We start from the raw sequence: 15,167 nt of genomic DNA, 5'->3' as shown, positions 1-15,167 counted from the left end.
CCTTCCTAAACGTCCCTCCAAACTAAAATTTAGCAGGGGAGTAAAACCAAACAGAGCTCAAAATTGTAGGTTAAACTTCCTGATATTGTTTTTGACTGATTACTTGGACCAGCCCTCCAAGGCCCACCCGCTAAATCACCCCTGTCACTTGAAAAACCCGTCATCAGAGGGGAAATAATCCTCAGCAAGTAAATGCCACAGCTTCCTCTCTTTGGCTGTCACGATCTTGTGCTGCTTATCTGCTTTTCTGATGCCATTTTGTACCTCCAGGCTAAATTCTGCCTTTCATGTACACGCAGGGGAAGGATTCCTCACCCACCCTTGGGCATCCTGCATGGAAATTTGGGCCAAACTGTACGTCCTGTGCTCCGGTACAGCCTCATCCAGATGCCAAAAGGGAAGGGATGGCTCAGAAGGAGGGTCTCCCCTGTTTTGTGCTAGGAAATGTTGCACCTCAGCGTGAGCCACGAGTTTCCCTGTAATCTCCCTAATACTTCAGAAGTTGGCTTTGATCCCCTGATATTATTTGAGCTAATGCCCAAACCCTATTAAGCAACCTTGTGACAGGGCCTGGAGGGGAAAAGATTGTGCTGTTTGCCATCAAGTATTAAATAATCAACGTGGAAAGTCCCTAAATGTCAAAGTTGCTGCTCCCTCGGTGGCTGTGAGACCTGGTGACATCGTGGTGCTGTGGTGGCATCGCTGTAGGAGGATGTCCCTGGGTGTAAGAGGTTGCCCAGGGGTCCCCACATGGGAACAGGGTGCCTGGGTCCCTTCCCTGCCTGCAGACTGGGCTGGCCTGAGGCAGCACATCCAGCAGATGGGCAGGAACACTCTGTGGGTCCCTGGCTCACAAAGAAGACAGGCTGACTCCAAGAAGACCCCACATTCCTCCTCAGAGGCCTCAGAGCAGAAGACCCTCCATTCAGAGCTGCACTTCAATATGTGTTTCCTTTTAATCTGAGCACACTCTTAACCTGGGAGCCAAACACCTCCTGGGGCCGTGGGTGACAGGAGAGGGGACACCCAGCACCCAGGCTGGGACTGTCTTGATTTGACAAAGGGCAGAGATCACATGGAGAGACAATCAGTGGCAAAGGGTAAAGGGGCAGAGAGCCAGCAGGACAGACAAAGGGAGGCAGAGAATGAGCAGGGGCTTGTCGTGTCACTGTGACAGTACTGGAAGGTGCTTGTGCTCTCTGACAGCAAAGGTGGCACAAAAAACCCTCTGCAGAACAGCCCAGAGCAGAGCACAACGGGCTGGCTTTGTTCCTCTTTCCTGATGGGTGGACTCCAGAGCTTGGGATCAAGTGCCAGCAGTGCCAATCAGTTCTGGCTCTTCTGTTAAAAAAAAAACCAAAAAAACAAACAAAAAAAACCCAGCAAAACCCCCACACCATAAATCAACCCTCCAAGTTTACAGAAGTCAGAAATCACCAACCAGCTCAGCTTTCCTTAATCCCCACCTGTGATGCTGGTGCCCAGGACCTCTGGAGAAGGCAGGATGGGTGCACAGTGCAGGAGAGCACACTTGAAAACACAAGTGAACACTGCAGAGAGCTGTTTGCTTTGCATTATTCACACTCTTCAAGCCCTGGCAAATTGCTTTTCCTCTGACCATACTTCACTGTAATTTTTTCAAGCTGAACTGGCTTGGAGAGAATAAGTGTCTGTTCTGAATCTTCATCTGAAATGTCAATTGACTTTGAATCTTTTTGGAAGGCCCAGAAAGAAATAAAAGACTTCCAAGCATCTTTGTGCTTTTGGTGTCTGGAAGTGGCTTCTCTCACAGGAGAGCAAAGAGAAGAAGCAGATCTAGTTGGGTAATTTAATGTGCATAAGGTAATTTACTACGAGGCAACACTTCAGTGCTCAGTGCTTTTAGTTTCCAGCACATGAGTATCCCTGACCTTGCTCTTCCCTACCCTCAGCTGTGTGTCAGATAACTCTGGGAAGAAGAAGCCTCCCTGAGAAGCAAATCTACAAGTCAAAGTCATGACTTTCTTTGCCCAAAAAGGGCCCCAGAAGGCTGAATCAGCTTGTGGATCCTCCCTTTATATGGCGAGGCTGTTCCAGCGCTTTCATCAGCTCAGGTAAAATTAGCACTGTGCTAATTACCCCAGGCCAAATATACAGCTGGGGAAAGTGCACATATTTCAGGGGGATGAAACTCGAGCTGGAATTGGCAGGAACCATCCCCTTTTATTAACATAAGGAGAGGGATGGGAGCTATTTCAGTCCCACATCCACATGTGCAGACGTCGATTCACATGCGACGCTTCCACTCTGCCGTGATTTTCACTGCTGGAGCTTCCCAGCCCAGATCCCCAGGACTGGAGTGTAAGGTTCTCAAATCCATCCTCCCACATCTTTGGTCTGTATCAGAGGAATTCTGTGGTTCTGGGTCTCCTGTGCTCTCAGCCATAGGTTTGCTGGAGGGAGTTGGGAAATGGCTCGTGGCGTGTAAAGGTGTGTGTGACTGTAAAGGACTATATTCAACTGCTTTACTTGGTACTTCTCCAAAAGCAAGGATAAAATGGGAGGGAAGAGAAAAAAGACCCTCTAGGAGAGTGGAAAAAGTGATCACTGAAGAGAGGAGGGTTTAATCAGCATATACAGTGAGTAATTCCAGGAACTGCAATAAACACTTACCAAATTTGGTTTCCCACTTCACATCCTACCACGGGTCACTCTGGACACCACCCCATTGAAATTGGTGGGGTCCCCATGAGTAAGGCCCTTGGCCTGTGTGGGCAAGGAAGGTTTTCCCTTGTGTACACCCACCAGGCTCTTTTTGATTTCCAGTTGGAGATCTGAAAAGAAACTTACCCATTGATGCATAATTCCTGTTTTTCACACCCCACTCGGGGCATGGCTGTTACAGTGAGGTATTATCAGTCAAAATTCCTGCTGGAGACACCCAGTACAGACATTTCAGTGCAGGGCAGTGGCACTGGCGAGGCTTTGGGACAGTCTCCTCCTTACTGTGGGTTTGCACCACGGTCACATGAAGGCCAGCAGCTCGTTTTGGCACCTGGGCCAAGCAGGGATCGAGCTGCATGAACATCAGGCCAAAAATAGCCCCTCCCCTGTCAGGCAAGTCTGAGAGGCTCGTGATCAAAGATGGGGAAACACGAGGAACAAATGCAATGCCCAGTAGTCAGAGCAGAGCAGCTGCCTGACAGTTGTGGAGCTTCCTCCAGCCGCTGCCTGGAGAAGGGCTGTGGAGGAGGAGGATGATATGGATGGTGCAGCAGATGTTTCATTGGAGCTACTCCCGTGCGTGAGAGAACGCAGGAAGCCGCTCGATGGAAAATGTGCATCCAGAAGTGGACATGGCACTGGAGATGAGATAATTATTAAGGCATTTCTATTTTGGAGCCCTTCTGTGTGTGTAGTTTTACATAATAAACGTCAGTATTGCCTTGCTACACTCACACATGTTCCCTGGGCCACACAAACAAGCAGCTCTTTGCCTCTTGTCACTGATACCTCCCCAGGTCAGTCCCTTTGGCCACAAATAGCTCATTGCCCTATTTGAAAGGTTCCTGGTGGAGTGGAGCCAGGTTGGCCTGGCTATATATACCTAAGCTGGCAAATAGAGCCACCTCTCAGCTTTTGCTTCTATATATAAAGAGGAACGGTATAGAATAAATCAGCTGGATGGGGGACACGTCCAATCAATTTTATAACAAAATAATGCCCTTTCTGGGTTGATCTACTGTATTGAACCAGAGAGGGCAGCTGCAGAATCTGAAACCAGAGGGTGCAGGTTTGCGGAGGGTGGTCAAGCAGTGCTGGGAATTCACTGAAAACAGGTTCTCTGGTTATAAAACTGCTTTTTTGGGGGGTGCTTTTCTGAATGGTCGGGGGGGTCCATCGATGGGACAGCACGTTGTGCCACTTCGGGGGTGATGGCTGAGCAGCGTTGCAGAACTGACCCTGAGGGAGTGTTGGAGTGTTGGAGCAGAGGAAGGGCTGCGGGGGCTGAGGGCGGGGGTTCTTTGGGGCCGATGTCGCCGATGTGTCCCCGCGGATGCTCCGGGAGCGCTCCGAGCCCGCCGCAGTTCCCCCCAGCGCCGCAAGGTGGCGGCCGAGGGCCCGTGCGGCGCTGCCGGAGAGGGATCGGGATCGGGATCGGGATCGGGATCGGGATCGGGATCGGGACCGGGACCGGGATCGGGATCGGGATCGGGATCGGGATCGGGACCGTCCTGGATGGAGGACACGGAGATGGACGTCCCGGGCTGGGTCAGTGCTGGGCACAGAGCGCTCCGCCGGGACAGGCTGTGCTGGGGAGCTCCCAGGAGACCTCAGAGCCCCTTCCAGAGCCTAAAGTGGGATGATGAAAAAGAGGGAGAGCGACTTTTTACACAGTGGTAGGAGAAAGAGGAATGGTTTTAAATTAAAACAGGGACTTTTAGATTAGATATTTGGAAGGGATTCTTCCCTGGGAGGGTGGGGAGGCCCTGGCACAGGTTGCCCAGAGAAGCTGTGGCTGCCCCATCCCTGGAAGTGTCCAAGGCCAGGTTGGACGGGGCTTGGAGCAACCTGGGCTAGTGGGGGGTGTCCCTGCCCATGGCAGGGGGTGGAACTGGGTGATCTTTAAGGTCCCTTCCAACCCAAATCATTCCATGATTCTATCCCACATCTGGGTGGGAAATTCTTACGTGTTTGTGACAGTTCAAGGTAACTTTGTCTTGTTTTGGATGAAGAAAATATTGACTAAGTGTGAATATCACAGTGTCAAGACCTCCTGGCTTTCTAGGGAGCAACATGAGTCCAAAACAGAGCTACTCAACTTCATACTTGTTTTGCCTGATGTTCATCCAATTCCCCCCAGCATTTCCTGAGCCACCAGGACTCACCCCATAAAAAGCTTTAAATTTTGGAAGCAGCCCCTGTGTTGTGACTTTAAGCCCCATGGAAACATGGATCCACGTTTTTCAGCCCAGATAAAAACTTCAACTTCTCCTTGTTTCGTTCTGGTTCCATTTCTGTCCCACTTCCTCTTGTCTGCCTGGAAGTGACTCCGTTGTCAGATGCTTCTTCCTTCCCTACTTTGGGCCTCCTCTCCCCACCACAGACACCAACTCTTTTTGTTTGCAGGTTCCCAGCTCAAACCAACAAAGATTTAAGAGCTAAAAAAAAAAAAGCTTACAAGCAATTTTTATTTCCTACACAAACACTTCTCGTGCCCTGAAAAGTACCCCTCATTTCCTGAAGTGAGTTCAGACCTCCTGCACAGTGTGTAAGAAACAAGGCATAAACAAGGGGATAAATATTATGTCCCACATCTGAAAACCAACTTCACAAAAAATATGCACTAAATGATACATGATAATGGGGAAGGAGATGCCAGAGGCCTTAATGAATGGTGGTAAGCAAGGCTGGAAAAATAAATTATATAATAATCTCCTATTATATTCCCTTTGACATAAATTAATCTTGACCCGGAACAATAGTGCTCCTTTCCAAGGGAAAATAACCCAATGCAGTTTATAATCATGAGTCAGGAGTCCAATGCAAAGTGGTTTGTGTTTACTCTTTGTTGTTAAGATTTTGCTTCATCTAGTGAATTTTGTGGAAAAGTCGGGAACAGGGAGAGCAACTTCCAGCCAGAACTGCCAGTTCCTGCCTCTGGGTGGCTGGGAAGAAGCTGCTGAACTTCAACCCAAGGTGTTGGCTTTTGGAAGCTCCGAGGAGCACCCTCTGGAAGAGGGGGAGGATCCTGGGGTTTCACCACAGCTCCCAACTCACTGATCAGCTCTGGATGCACCTGGATGCTTCCTGCCTCAGTCCTGGCAGTGTTTTCTCCATCAGGCTCCCGAGAGCCACCACAGAGGTCACACACCCCGGAGCTCCGTCACTGCTTCACCTCCTCTGTGACACCATTTCCTAATTAACTCCAATCCTTTTGTCTCCAGTTTAATCCCAGGTTTTCCTGCCCTACCCACCACGCACCAGATTGTCCCTCTCTCAAACTCCAATTTTGTGTTTGAGAACTGTGTGCTTCCCGACTCCCTTTAGGACTGAAACACTTTAAGTCATTTCCCTGCTTCCTTAACAACCTGTTTTCTACATCTCCAGATTCTCTTCAAATTGCTCCGTGTCTTTCCCAAAATGTGGTGCCCAACATGGAACAAAGCAACCCAGCCAAGACCAGAGGAGTGTGGAAGGATTATTTCCCATGTCTTGTAGGTTATATTCTATTTTATACAATCCGGATGGGGTTGTTTTTTTTTTCCAACACCACATAAGTACTGAGACCCTCATACATTTTCCTACATTCCTTCCCATTTTTTTTTTAGACTATTTCCCCAATGTCTGCCAGTGCTCAAATCCAGGATTGAAGAAGATGTTTTCTACTGCTGTTGTAGATGGATGCTGCTGGTGAATCAGCACGTGAAATAGGCTAATTAATGATCTCTGGAATAACCAAATCCCTCCAGGTTTCAGTTTTACCTGAAGGGATGATGTGCCAGCAAAAGAGAAATGCAAGATACATTAAAATAATACAGCAGAGTTACTACATGAAGTGAATTTCAGGAAAAAAGACTCAGTATTCTATTTTTTCTTCATTAAATGTGAAGAGCTCATAAAAACCCAATTAATTAGTCAGAATGATGTGAATGACTCATCAGACCTAATTTTAGCAGCCTAAACTTAGCCAGCATTTCCACAACAGTCGTCTCATCTCCTTCAGCAACAAATGGAGAGGGATGAACTTTTCCAGGATAAGTGGGAATGTCTGCAGCTCCCTAAAAATCCAGAGTAAGGTGGGATGAGCTCCCCTGTGAGGACAGAGGAGTTCCAGTAACCACAGGGAGCCTCGACCAGCAGGCAAACACTGGGTTTCTTTGCAGCTGAGGTCAGGTGAGACAAACCCCACCAACTTAGTGGTGGTAAAATAATTATTTTACATTAGTATAAAAATTAAACATAATGCAAATTAACTGTAATCATCAGGTGGAGAAAGCACCATGAGATATTGCTTATTAAACAATTACAGAGCATGGAACTTCCATGTCACAGCCAACTTCAGAGCATCAACTCTCCTTTTTTTCCAAATTGAGCTGACAGATGAGTGTGTTGAATTTCTCTGTGAAGGATCATTTTTACACAGCAATTGGAGATAAACATATCTCATTTTGACAAAATCACCCTGTTTACTCTCCAGATTGATTTTTGCCTTTTCCAAGAAGCACAATATACTAAAAGGAAAAGCGAAATGAAATGAAAGACGCTTTGATATCAAATATTGCACAGCTCACTCTAAACACACGATCCTCTCCTTGAGGCTCAATGTGATTTTACTGGTTTCAGGCTGGAGGTTTTCTTTTGATTTCTGATCAGTGCACATGAGGCAGCTTGGCCAACCCTCTGAGCCACCTCAGCCATGTCCCAGAGCCTCCCCACAGCCCCGAGCCAGCTGATATCCCACGACCCTCAAGATGCTGAGAGATCAGCACTTCTGGGAACGGCTCATGGAAAAGCTCTCCAGGATCCCACTGCGGATCCCACAGGACTAGGCAGGGCACAAGCAGGTTTCCAAAGCCACCCAGTAACACTGGGGTCAGTTATTCTTCCCAGTTCACTCCCTCCTGTGAAGAATAGCCCCATGGATTCCCCAGCAGAACCCTGGGATGTGGGTTTTGTCTGAACTGCTGGAGAGAAATGGTTTGTTGGGATGGTGGAGTTTCAGAGCCTCCTAGAGAGACTGGGAACTGGCTTTCCAAACAAATTAGGCAGCTTTGAAAAATCTGACCTCGAGGGCACAGTGCATTGTTTTTGCTCCCTGCCAAGATCATTATCTGTCTCTGGGTAAGTCCAACCCCGCAGGGTAGTGAAGTTTACAGTGAGTTTGCTCAAGTGCAGCAGCTCCCTAAAAACCCAACTGGGAGCTGTTCTGTCACTGATACCCCCCCAGACCAGTGAGAAGCTCCTCCTTGCAGCTCAGCACTGTGGGCACGCTGTCAGCGAGGTTTGTGACGTTAATATTTGTGCACATGAGTTCATTGTTTGCATTCTGAGAGCTACTGTGGGAGGATCTGTTGGGAGTGACTTTAACTGCAGTCAGAGCTAGATTTGGGACTCTATGGAGAGCCTGCTCAAGGTCACGGCTGCTTTTCGGTAAGAAACCTCTGCAGAAGGTGTGACAGTTGTCACTGGGTCTTCTGGCTCTTCACAGCTGGTGACCAGGGCAACAGCACTGAATGACTTTTGGGTGGTGCTAAATGTCTTGATCTCCAGTGCTGATGACTCTGCTTCTTTCTCCCGTGTCTTCTCGGCTCGGTTCCACTCCTGCTCCTTCCGATCCAGCTGCATGGCACTGCAGTGAGGGGCATAGACCTCGGTGGTCTCCTCAAACTGCAAGCAATCCACCTTGTAGTATTTCTTCTTCACGTGCAGGACATCGTTAAACCTGTGGCCCCAGAGGATCTCTCCGGGCATGTACGAGCTCCGGGACTGGTGCGAGGTTCCCGTGGAGTCGCCCGTGTAGACGAACGTGACCAAGATCTCAAAGTTGTCCTTGGCCAGGGCCTTCCTGTCCAGGCCGTACAAGGGGCTCTCACTGTTGATTTCGTGGACAACCGTCACCGGGGTGACAAGGATGATCTGGTCATTCAGCAGCTTCAAGTCCCTGTACTCCATGGTCATCCTGCCCTCCTTGTCCTCCTTGTAGCGCAGCAGCTGAGCCCTCACGGACCCCTCCACCATGTGGTTGGGCCGGAAGTCGCCGATGCGCCACATGAGGCAAAACTTGTCGTCCCTCAGGCCGACCACGGCGTAGTAGCTGAAACGGATGGTCTGAGCCCTCTTCCGAGCCGTGGCCATCTTGGCCAGGGCCGCCCCGATGATGAAGGTGTTGATGACGCAGCTCAGCACCGACTGCAGGATCACCACGAGGATGGCGGCCGAGCACTCCTCGGTGACGCAGCGGGACCCGTACCCGATGGTGGTCTGCGTCTCCAGGGAGAACAGGAACGCCCCCGTGAAGCTGTGGACGCTCGCCACACAGGGGGTCGTCCCCTCGTCGCTGAACAAGTCCCCGTGCTGGATGGCTATGAGCCAGAACACCAGCCCAAAGAACAGCCACGAGAGCACGTAGGACAGGGAGAATATCACGAACATGTGGCGCCACTTGATGTCCACCAGCGTGGTGAAGATGTCCGCCACGTAGCTCTCCCACTCCCCGAAGATGTGCTTGAAGTAGACATTGCAGCTGCCATCCTTGTGGAGGAACCGCTTCTGCAGACTCTTCACCCCCTTTTCAGGCCTTTCTTGACAAGTGCCTCGATAACTGACCTTATTTCCCTGGATGCTCACGGGCCTGTAGGAACCACTCTGGTCTGTCATCTTCCTCATTTCTGCCTCGTGGCATCAGTTGACAGGACACACTTGGGGTTATTTGTTTTCTTTGTTCATTGGAAACCTATGAAACAAACGAGAAAGTTCATTTTTGCCTCAATTTCCTGGGGCAGAACTGCATAACACCAAATCCAAGCACATTCACTCCACAGCCATCACGAGCAATTCTTTTAAGAGCACAGACTCTGACATTCATTACACAACAGCTCTCAAAAACAGGCCTGGAAATATGAGGCAGCAAGAAACTCAAGTAGTTAGAAATGTCCTTATCAATCCTAATTGATTTTGAAATCAAAAACCTTTCTAGTGACCCCACTATGAGCATTTCTTCTAATAATCCCATGAAGTAACCTTCAAACCAGGATGGGCTCTCCTGAAAAATCACAGGAACCACAAACCCTCTTAAAGTTGGCCAAATATTTGAGGTACTTAATTGCCTGTTGTAATTTTGCTTGTTTTCCTCCACTGGCAGAAATGCCTGGGAGAAACCTCTCATTTAGATGTAAGACTTCAGTAACATGGGCAGGCGAGTTCAGTGCTAATGGTTTTCAACCAGAAAATGAATCAAACACACAATCACTCGTCATTATTTTTATTTCAGTATTGCCCAGAAAAACCTGGTCATGAATGTGAACTTTATTGGGCTGGTGCTACAGAGACATATTTGTTCAATTTGTAAAAAATCATTTACATTTCAAATGAAAAAAGAAACCTCTCTGGGGTCCTGGAAACCCTCTCCAATCGTTCCCTAAGGCAAACAAAAAAACATCCAGCTGCCAAAAATATTTAAATTTTGATTAATGTGTTCTAAGCAAACATGCAGTGTGTTAATAAAAGTTGGGGGTGACATAAATTTCGGAAGTGATGGGAATTAGGAGATTCCTCTGTCAGAGCAGAGAAGAAATGGATGTTGTTGCAGATTGCAACCACATGAACTCGAGCAGTTCTGGGCCATGTGTTTAGTGGCTAATAACAAAAAGTTATGTTAGAAATTGAGACCTCATCACCTGGAATCCAGTTTAAAAAAAGGAAAGATTTAGCTGAAAAAAATCATTTACAGGACGCTTGTGAATTATTCATAGGATACAGCACTGAGAAAGGCAAACCCTTTTCCTGCAGATCTCCAGCTCATTCCACCACATCCCAACCTAAACACCGACCAGTCAGAAGTGATGGGGACACAGCAGAACAATTCAGATTTTTTTTTACAAGTTTCATGCTTCTCACTGATATTTCTGAAGAAAAAAAAATAATATTTTTGTGGAAACTCTGTCATTATTCTTCCAGAAGTTGCAAGTTTTCAATGGAAAAACGACAAGTACCTTTCCCATTTTCAAGCTGGTTTCGAAGCCTGAAAAGTCAAGCTTCAGACACAGGTTTCCAATGAAGCCAAAACGTTCATGGAAAATGAATTTAAGGAAAACCAACTTTCCTAGTGGTAGTTTTTTTCCCCTCAGGTCTTCGTTCACTTTGCTGAGTATAAATGACTGCACACACTTCTAGGCAGAGGAGAGTCAGGCCCATGGAGTGTAATATATATTGGATGGACTAGATTAACAGACCAAGAACTCTCCTCTCATCCAAGGAACAATGACAAGCATGCAGAGACACCAGTCCAAAAACACTTAAAAGCCAAACATAGTTTCCATTTCTTTTTTCTTTTCTTTTTCTCTCTCTCTTTTTTTTTCTTTTTTTTTTCCAGCCCAGAAATGAATGTGACATATGGTGTCGTAGCCTCAGAATGTGGCCTTCATTAAAAAACACAACATTAATGTTTCCAAAAATACTTCTTGGAATACAGTCTTTGGAAACATTCATATGACTTGCTTTACTCATAGCTTTAAACAAACACTGTAGCCTGGTGTGTTGAAGACGCTTGACCTAACATTTTATATGTCATATTTAACAACAAACAACAACTGGAAATTGCTGAGTTGTTTGGGTTGGTGCTTTTTGGGTTGGGTTTTTTTTTGTTTGTTTTTTTTTTGTTTTAAGGGCCTCATAATGTGAGGTGTGAAAATGAAGCAAATTGTAATCAAGAGCCAATGTAATCTTAAATAAAAAACATCCTCGTGAGGAGCAGTGGAGGAGCAGCACCGACCTCTTCTCTCTGGTGACCAGGGGCAGGACCTGAGGGAAGGTTTAGGTTGGATCTCAGGACAAGGTTCTTCCCCCAGAGGGTGGTTGGGCACTGACCAGGCTCCCCAGGGAATGGTCACAGCCTCGAGGCTGCCAGAGCTCCAGGAGCATTTGGACAATCCCATTCTGGTGGGCCAGGATTGGGACTGGATGATCCTTGTGGGTCCCTCCCAGCTCGGGATATTCTCTGATTGCACTGGTTTTCTTATTGACTGATTCAAACTAAAGTTCTTTGAAAACACTCCCAAACATCCTGGGACTCTAAAAGGGACTAAACTTCACGAACCAGAGACTCCTGAGTGGATTCCCCTCTCCCTGGGGTTGCCATCAGAAAATCATCCTGTTTCAAAAATGCTGTTTAGATTTTGGTGGTGCTGGCAAAAATCATGATTGTGACATATTTGACTGTGTGGCAAAGGCCACTCTGAATTTATGCTCCTCTGTCACACACAGGAGACAACTTTGTGGGGCACCTTGCTTTAGGAACTCTATTTAGGGTCTCTCCCAGGAACAGGTTGCAGTGACATGTATATGCTCATGGATGTCTGTGGTGAGTTTTTGGCTGGTATAAAAAGCCATGTAGGAGGTTGGATTTTGCAGAACAATCAAAACTATGTCTGCAAAAAGAAAGAGAACACGATGCAGAGCTGCCTAAACCAAACCCACATAATCCAGCCCTGAGGTTGGATGGAGTCAAAAGGAACCAGTGCAGAACAGTGCTGACAGACATACATTGCTCCCAGGATCCGAGTTAGTCTTTCACTGTCATGTTGAAAACTGGATTGCTCAGAGCCATTTGACATTGCACAGTGCCCCAGACAACCTGAAATCCCAAATGTGCTCCAAAGGTTTAAGGAAAAAACCTCCACAGCCTCTCAAAAACATCGAAAAAATAATGCCCAGGATTTTGGGTAAAGGTAACACTGAAAGGTGAACCAAGTCAGAACCTTTCCAGGCTACCTCCTAAAAGCTCCCAAGTGCAATAATAATCATGCATCATAATTAATGAGTCTTTTGCATTGCCTGGTGTTGCTCAGGACACTGAAGCCCAAACACCCACCCTTCAATGTTTGTAATTATGTAAGTCACTGTTATGGTTTGTCCTTCACACCATTAAACAGGCACGTGATTTCCCTGTTCCAGAGGAGAGGGGGATGTTCTTCTCTCACTCTGCTGACACACACTGACCTCTGCAGAACAGTCTGAAGACCATTATCATCACCAAATTATTCCCAAGGACCACAGACTTACAACCAGACTTAGGAACCTTCAACCTTCAACCTTTCCAACACCTTATTTTTCAAAAGGGAAATATTTCCCTCATCCCTAAGAAAGCCACACAATTACATTAAAGGTCTGACTACCTGGTAAAGATTAACAAAGGGGGTGGGGGAGGATTTAAAAGCATTCTCTACTCACTGGAGCTCCTGAATCAGTCTGCAAATGGTTCTCAGATGGTGCCAAGAAGCATTTTCACCTTCCTGTAATGCTGACACATAAACCCTCCCCTTGGTTTGTCTTGCTTTTACTTTCTGTGAGTTTTTTCTTGTATTTCTGGGCGTGTTTGTACACATCATGAGCCTCCCCTTGCATTTCAGCACCGCTGAAATTTGCAGTACATTTCCTAACCATCCTTATAAATGTATCCCCCCCTCCAAATAGAAGCTTATCAGAGATAAAAATGGAGCAGGGAAGCCAGGCTGGGCAGCAGGGAGACAGAAACAGAGAAATCTCAAAGATTTCTTCAGGGTAAGTGGCAGAGAGGGTTCAGAAGTTCTTTTAAAATATATATGTATCAGACTCAGAGTTCAGAAAGTCACTTATTCTTAATTATCTAAGCCAAAGCCATGATCTTAATGTGTTGGATTCTGAAATGTGCTCAGGGAGACACAGAACTGCTCTGGAGACCTGTGTTCATGGGGTCTGCACATTGACCCTCCCCAAACTTGTGTTCTTTAAAAATTACACCCCAGTTCCAACTGGGAGGAGGAGGGGAAGGAAATCCCTGTATTTCAAAGCTCATAAAGCATCACAGTGGCAGAAGCAGGAGCCAACCCAACACCTGCTTACACCCAGTGAGGAGCTGCACGAAGCAAACAGCAGCAGGAGCAGCCCCTTTTTATCATATTCATGTTTTCCTCTAGTTCCTCTTGAACAGAACAGCTGTACCAGAACAACCTGAACTCCTGGTTGTCAGCTCAGAACGAGTCACTTAAAAGCCTGAAACATCAAGTTTAGCCTTTCAAAGACTTTCACTAAATGTAACATGTCAGTTTAATCCTGACATTTTGAGTTTAGGGCTCAGAGTTTTGTGAGGATAATCCCTGTTGCACCTTAGCCTAATACCTAACAAGCTGCTGCTACACCCCTTTTATGACTCTGTTTTCCCATTATGTAAACAATAGGAGTGAATTCTTGTTCGGTGACAACTTCAGTCAACAGCCTGTTTGTAAAACATTAAGCAAAACAATGTGAAGATCTCGGTTCCAGAATAATTCTGTTCTGAGATTAAATCAAAAAGAAAACAACTGGAAACCTCCACGTGAAATTGGGTGCTCCCTCTAACCCCACACACATGGAAGTGGATGTCTCTCTCTCTCTCTCTCTCTCTCTCTCTAGGGTTGGTTTAGCAATCACCTCAGTTTCCTCCTTCTTTTTGGAAATGGTCTGAAAGGTTTCCAGCTTTAGTCATTGTTGTGTAACCCTGGAAGACTTTCAGCTCAGAGACCAGAAATGTGACAATTCTGAGCTGCTTTGGAATTGACCCAAATACTTGTCCCTTAAAAAAAAAAACAACAACAACCCACCACCCACAAAATCTAAATAAATCTACTGTAGGACAACATTGAAACTCTTCCTTCTTTCTTTCTTTCCTTCCTTCCTTCCTTTCACTTGCAAAGGGACATTTCTTCTAATACTTACAGCCAGTCTTTCTGCTTCTGATCTGCACCACCCAGAGCAGAGCTGGCACATATCAGGATTCCCCCTTTGGTCTCTCCTGTATAATCACCCCAGGGAGGTGTTTGCTCACAGGGTTGCTCCAGGACATATAAAACCTGCTTGTAAATCTCCTGCCTTCTTGGCTGGTGAGTCTGATCACCCTTGGCCCACAAGATCTTGTCTTTATGATGTCCAGGCTTTCACTTGCCTCCTCTGGCAATAGAAAAAAGAGCAGCGATGTTCACAGTGTCAGGAAGTGTCTGATATTATTTGTCTCCAACAGGTCAGGCCTGAGAGCCTGATAAGCAATTTATGTTACAAGTGAGGTTTTTTATAGAATCCCAGAATGGTTTGGATTGGAAGGACCTTAAAGCTCATCTCCTTCCACCCCTGCCCTGGGCAGGGACACTTTCCACTGCTCCAAGCCCCATCCAACCTGGCCTTGGACACTTCCAGGGATGGGGCAGCCACAGCTTCTCTGGGTAACCTGTGCCAGGGCCTCCCCACCCTCCCAGAGAAGGATTTCTTCCCCGTGTCTGACCTAACCCTACTCTTCAATGTTTGCCATGTCGGCTCAAACCCTCCCAGGTCACCAAAGGGCATCTCTGCAAGGGAAGGGGGGAATCCAAAATCCCCCAAACTGAACCCAGAGCCAGACCCCCGGGGAGCAGGGATGTAGGAGAGGGGTTCCCACAACAGAGCACAACCCAGAGCAC

The 15,167-nt window shown here is 47.0% G+C and overlaps 1 protein-coding gene and 1 long non-coding RNA gene across 8 annotated transcripts in view; one reads left to right on the top strand and one right to left on the bottom strand.

The window, feature by feature from the left end:
• The first annotated feature begins 3,606 nt into the window (after nucleotides 1-3,606).
• LOC135424668 (uncharacterized) lies at nucleotides 3,607-6,543 on the top strand. 3 transcript variants are annotated; one of them, XR_010435313.1, is made up of 4 exons: nucleotides 3,607-3,818; nucleotides 5,110-5,679; nucleotides 6,091-6,197; nucleotides 6,312-6,543. It is a non-coding gene; the product is annotated as an uncharacterized LOC135424668 (long non-coding RNA). The 3 variants fall into 3 exon arrangements; XR_010435312.1 differs by having other exon boundaries at nucleotides 3,617-3,818; nucleotides 5,560-5,679; XR_010435311.1 differs by having other exon boundaries at nucleotides 3,618-3,772; nucleotides 5,560-5,679.
• Nucleotides 5,153-15,167, bottom strand: part of KCNJ16 (potassium inwardly rectifying channel subfamily J member 16) — a 32,532-nt gene continuing 22,517 nt past the window's right edge. For 3 of the 5 annotated variants that reach the window (XM_064676133.1, XM_064676134.1, XM_064676135.1), the window contains one exon: nucleotides 5,153-9,436. In XM_064676133.1, the coding sequence (XP_064532203.1) occupies nucleotides 8,083-9,369 (1,287 nt within the window). In that variant the 5' untranslated portion in view covers nucleotides 9,370-9,436 and the 3' untranslated portion in view covers nucleotides 5,153-8,082. Of the gene's footprint in view, nucleotides 9,437-12,930; nucleotides 13,001-14,433; nucleotides 14,615-15,167 lie in introns of those variants that run through there. The other 2 variants (XM_064676137.1, XM_064676136.1) reach the window with 2 other exon arrangements.

Source organism: Pseudopipra pipra, chromosome 19 (assembly GCF_036250125.1).
Source record: "Pseudopipra pipra isolate bDixPip1 chromosome 19, bDixPip1.hap1, whole genome shotgun sequence".
NCBI lineage: Eukaryota > Metazoa > Chordata > Aves > Passeriformes > Pipridae > Pseudopipra > Pseudopipra pipra.
This window is presented reverse-complemented; position numbering and strand designations above follow the sequence as displayed.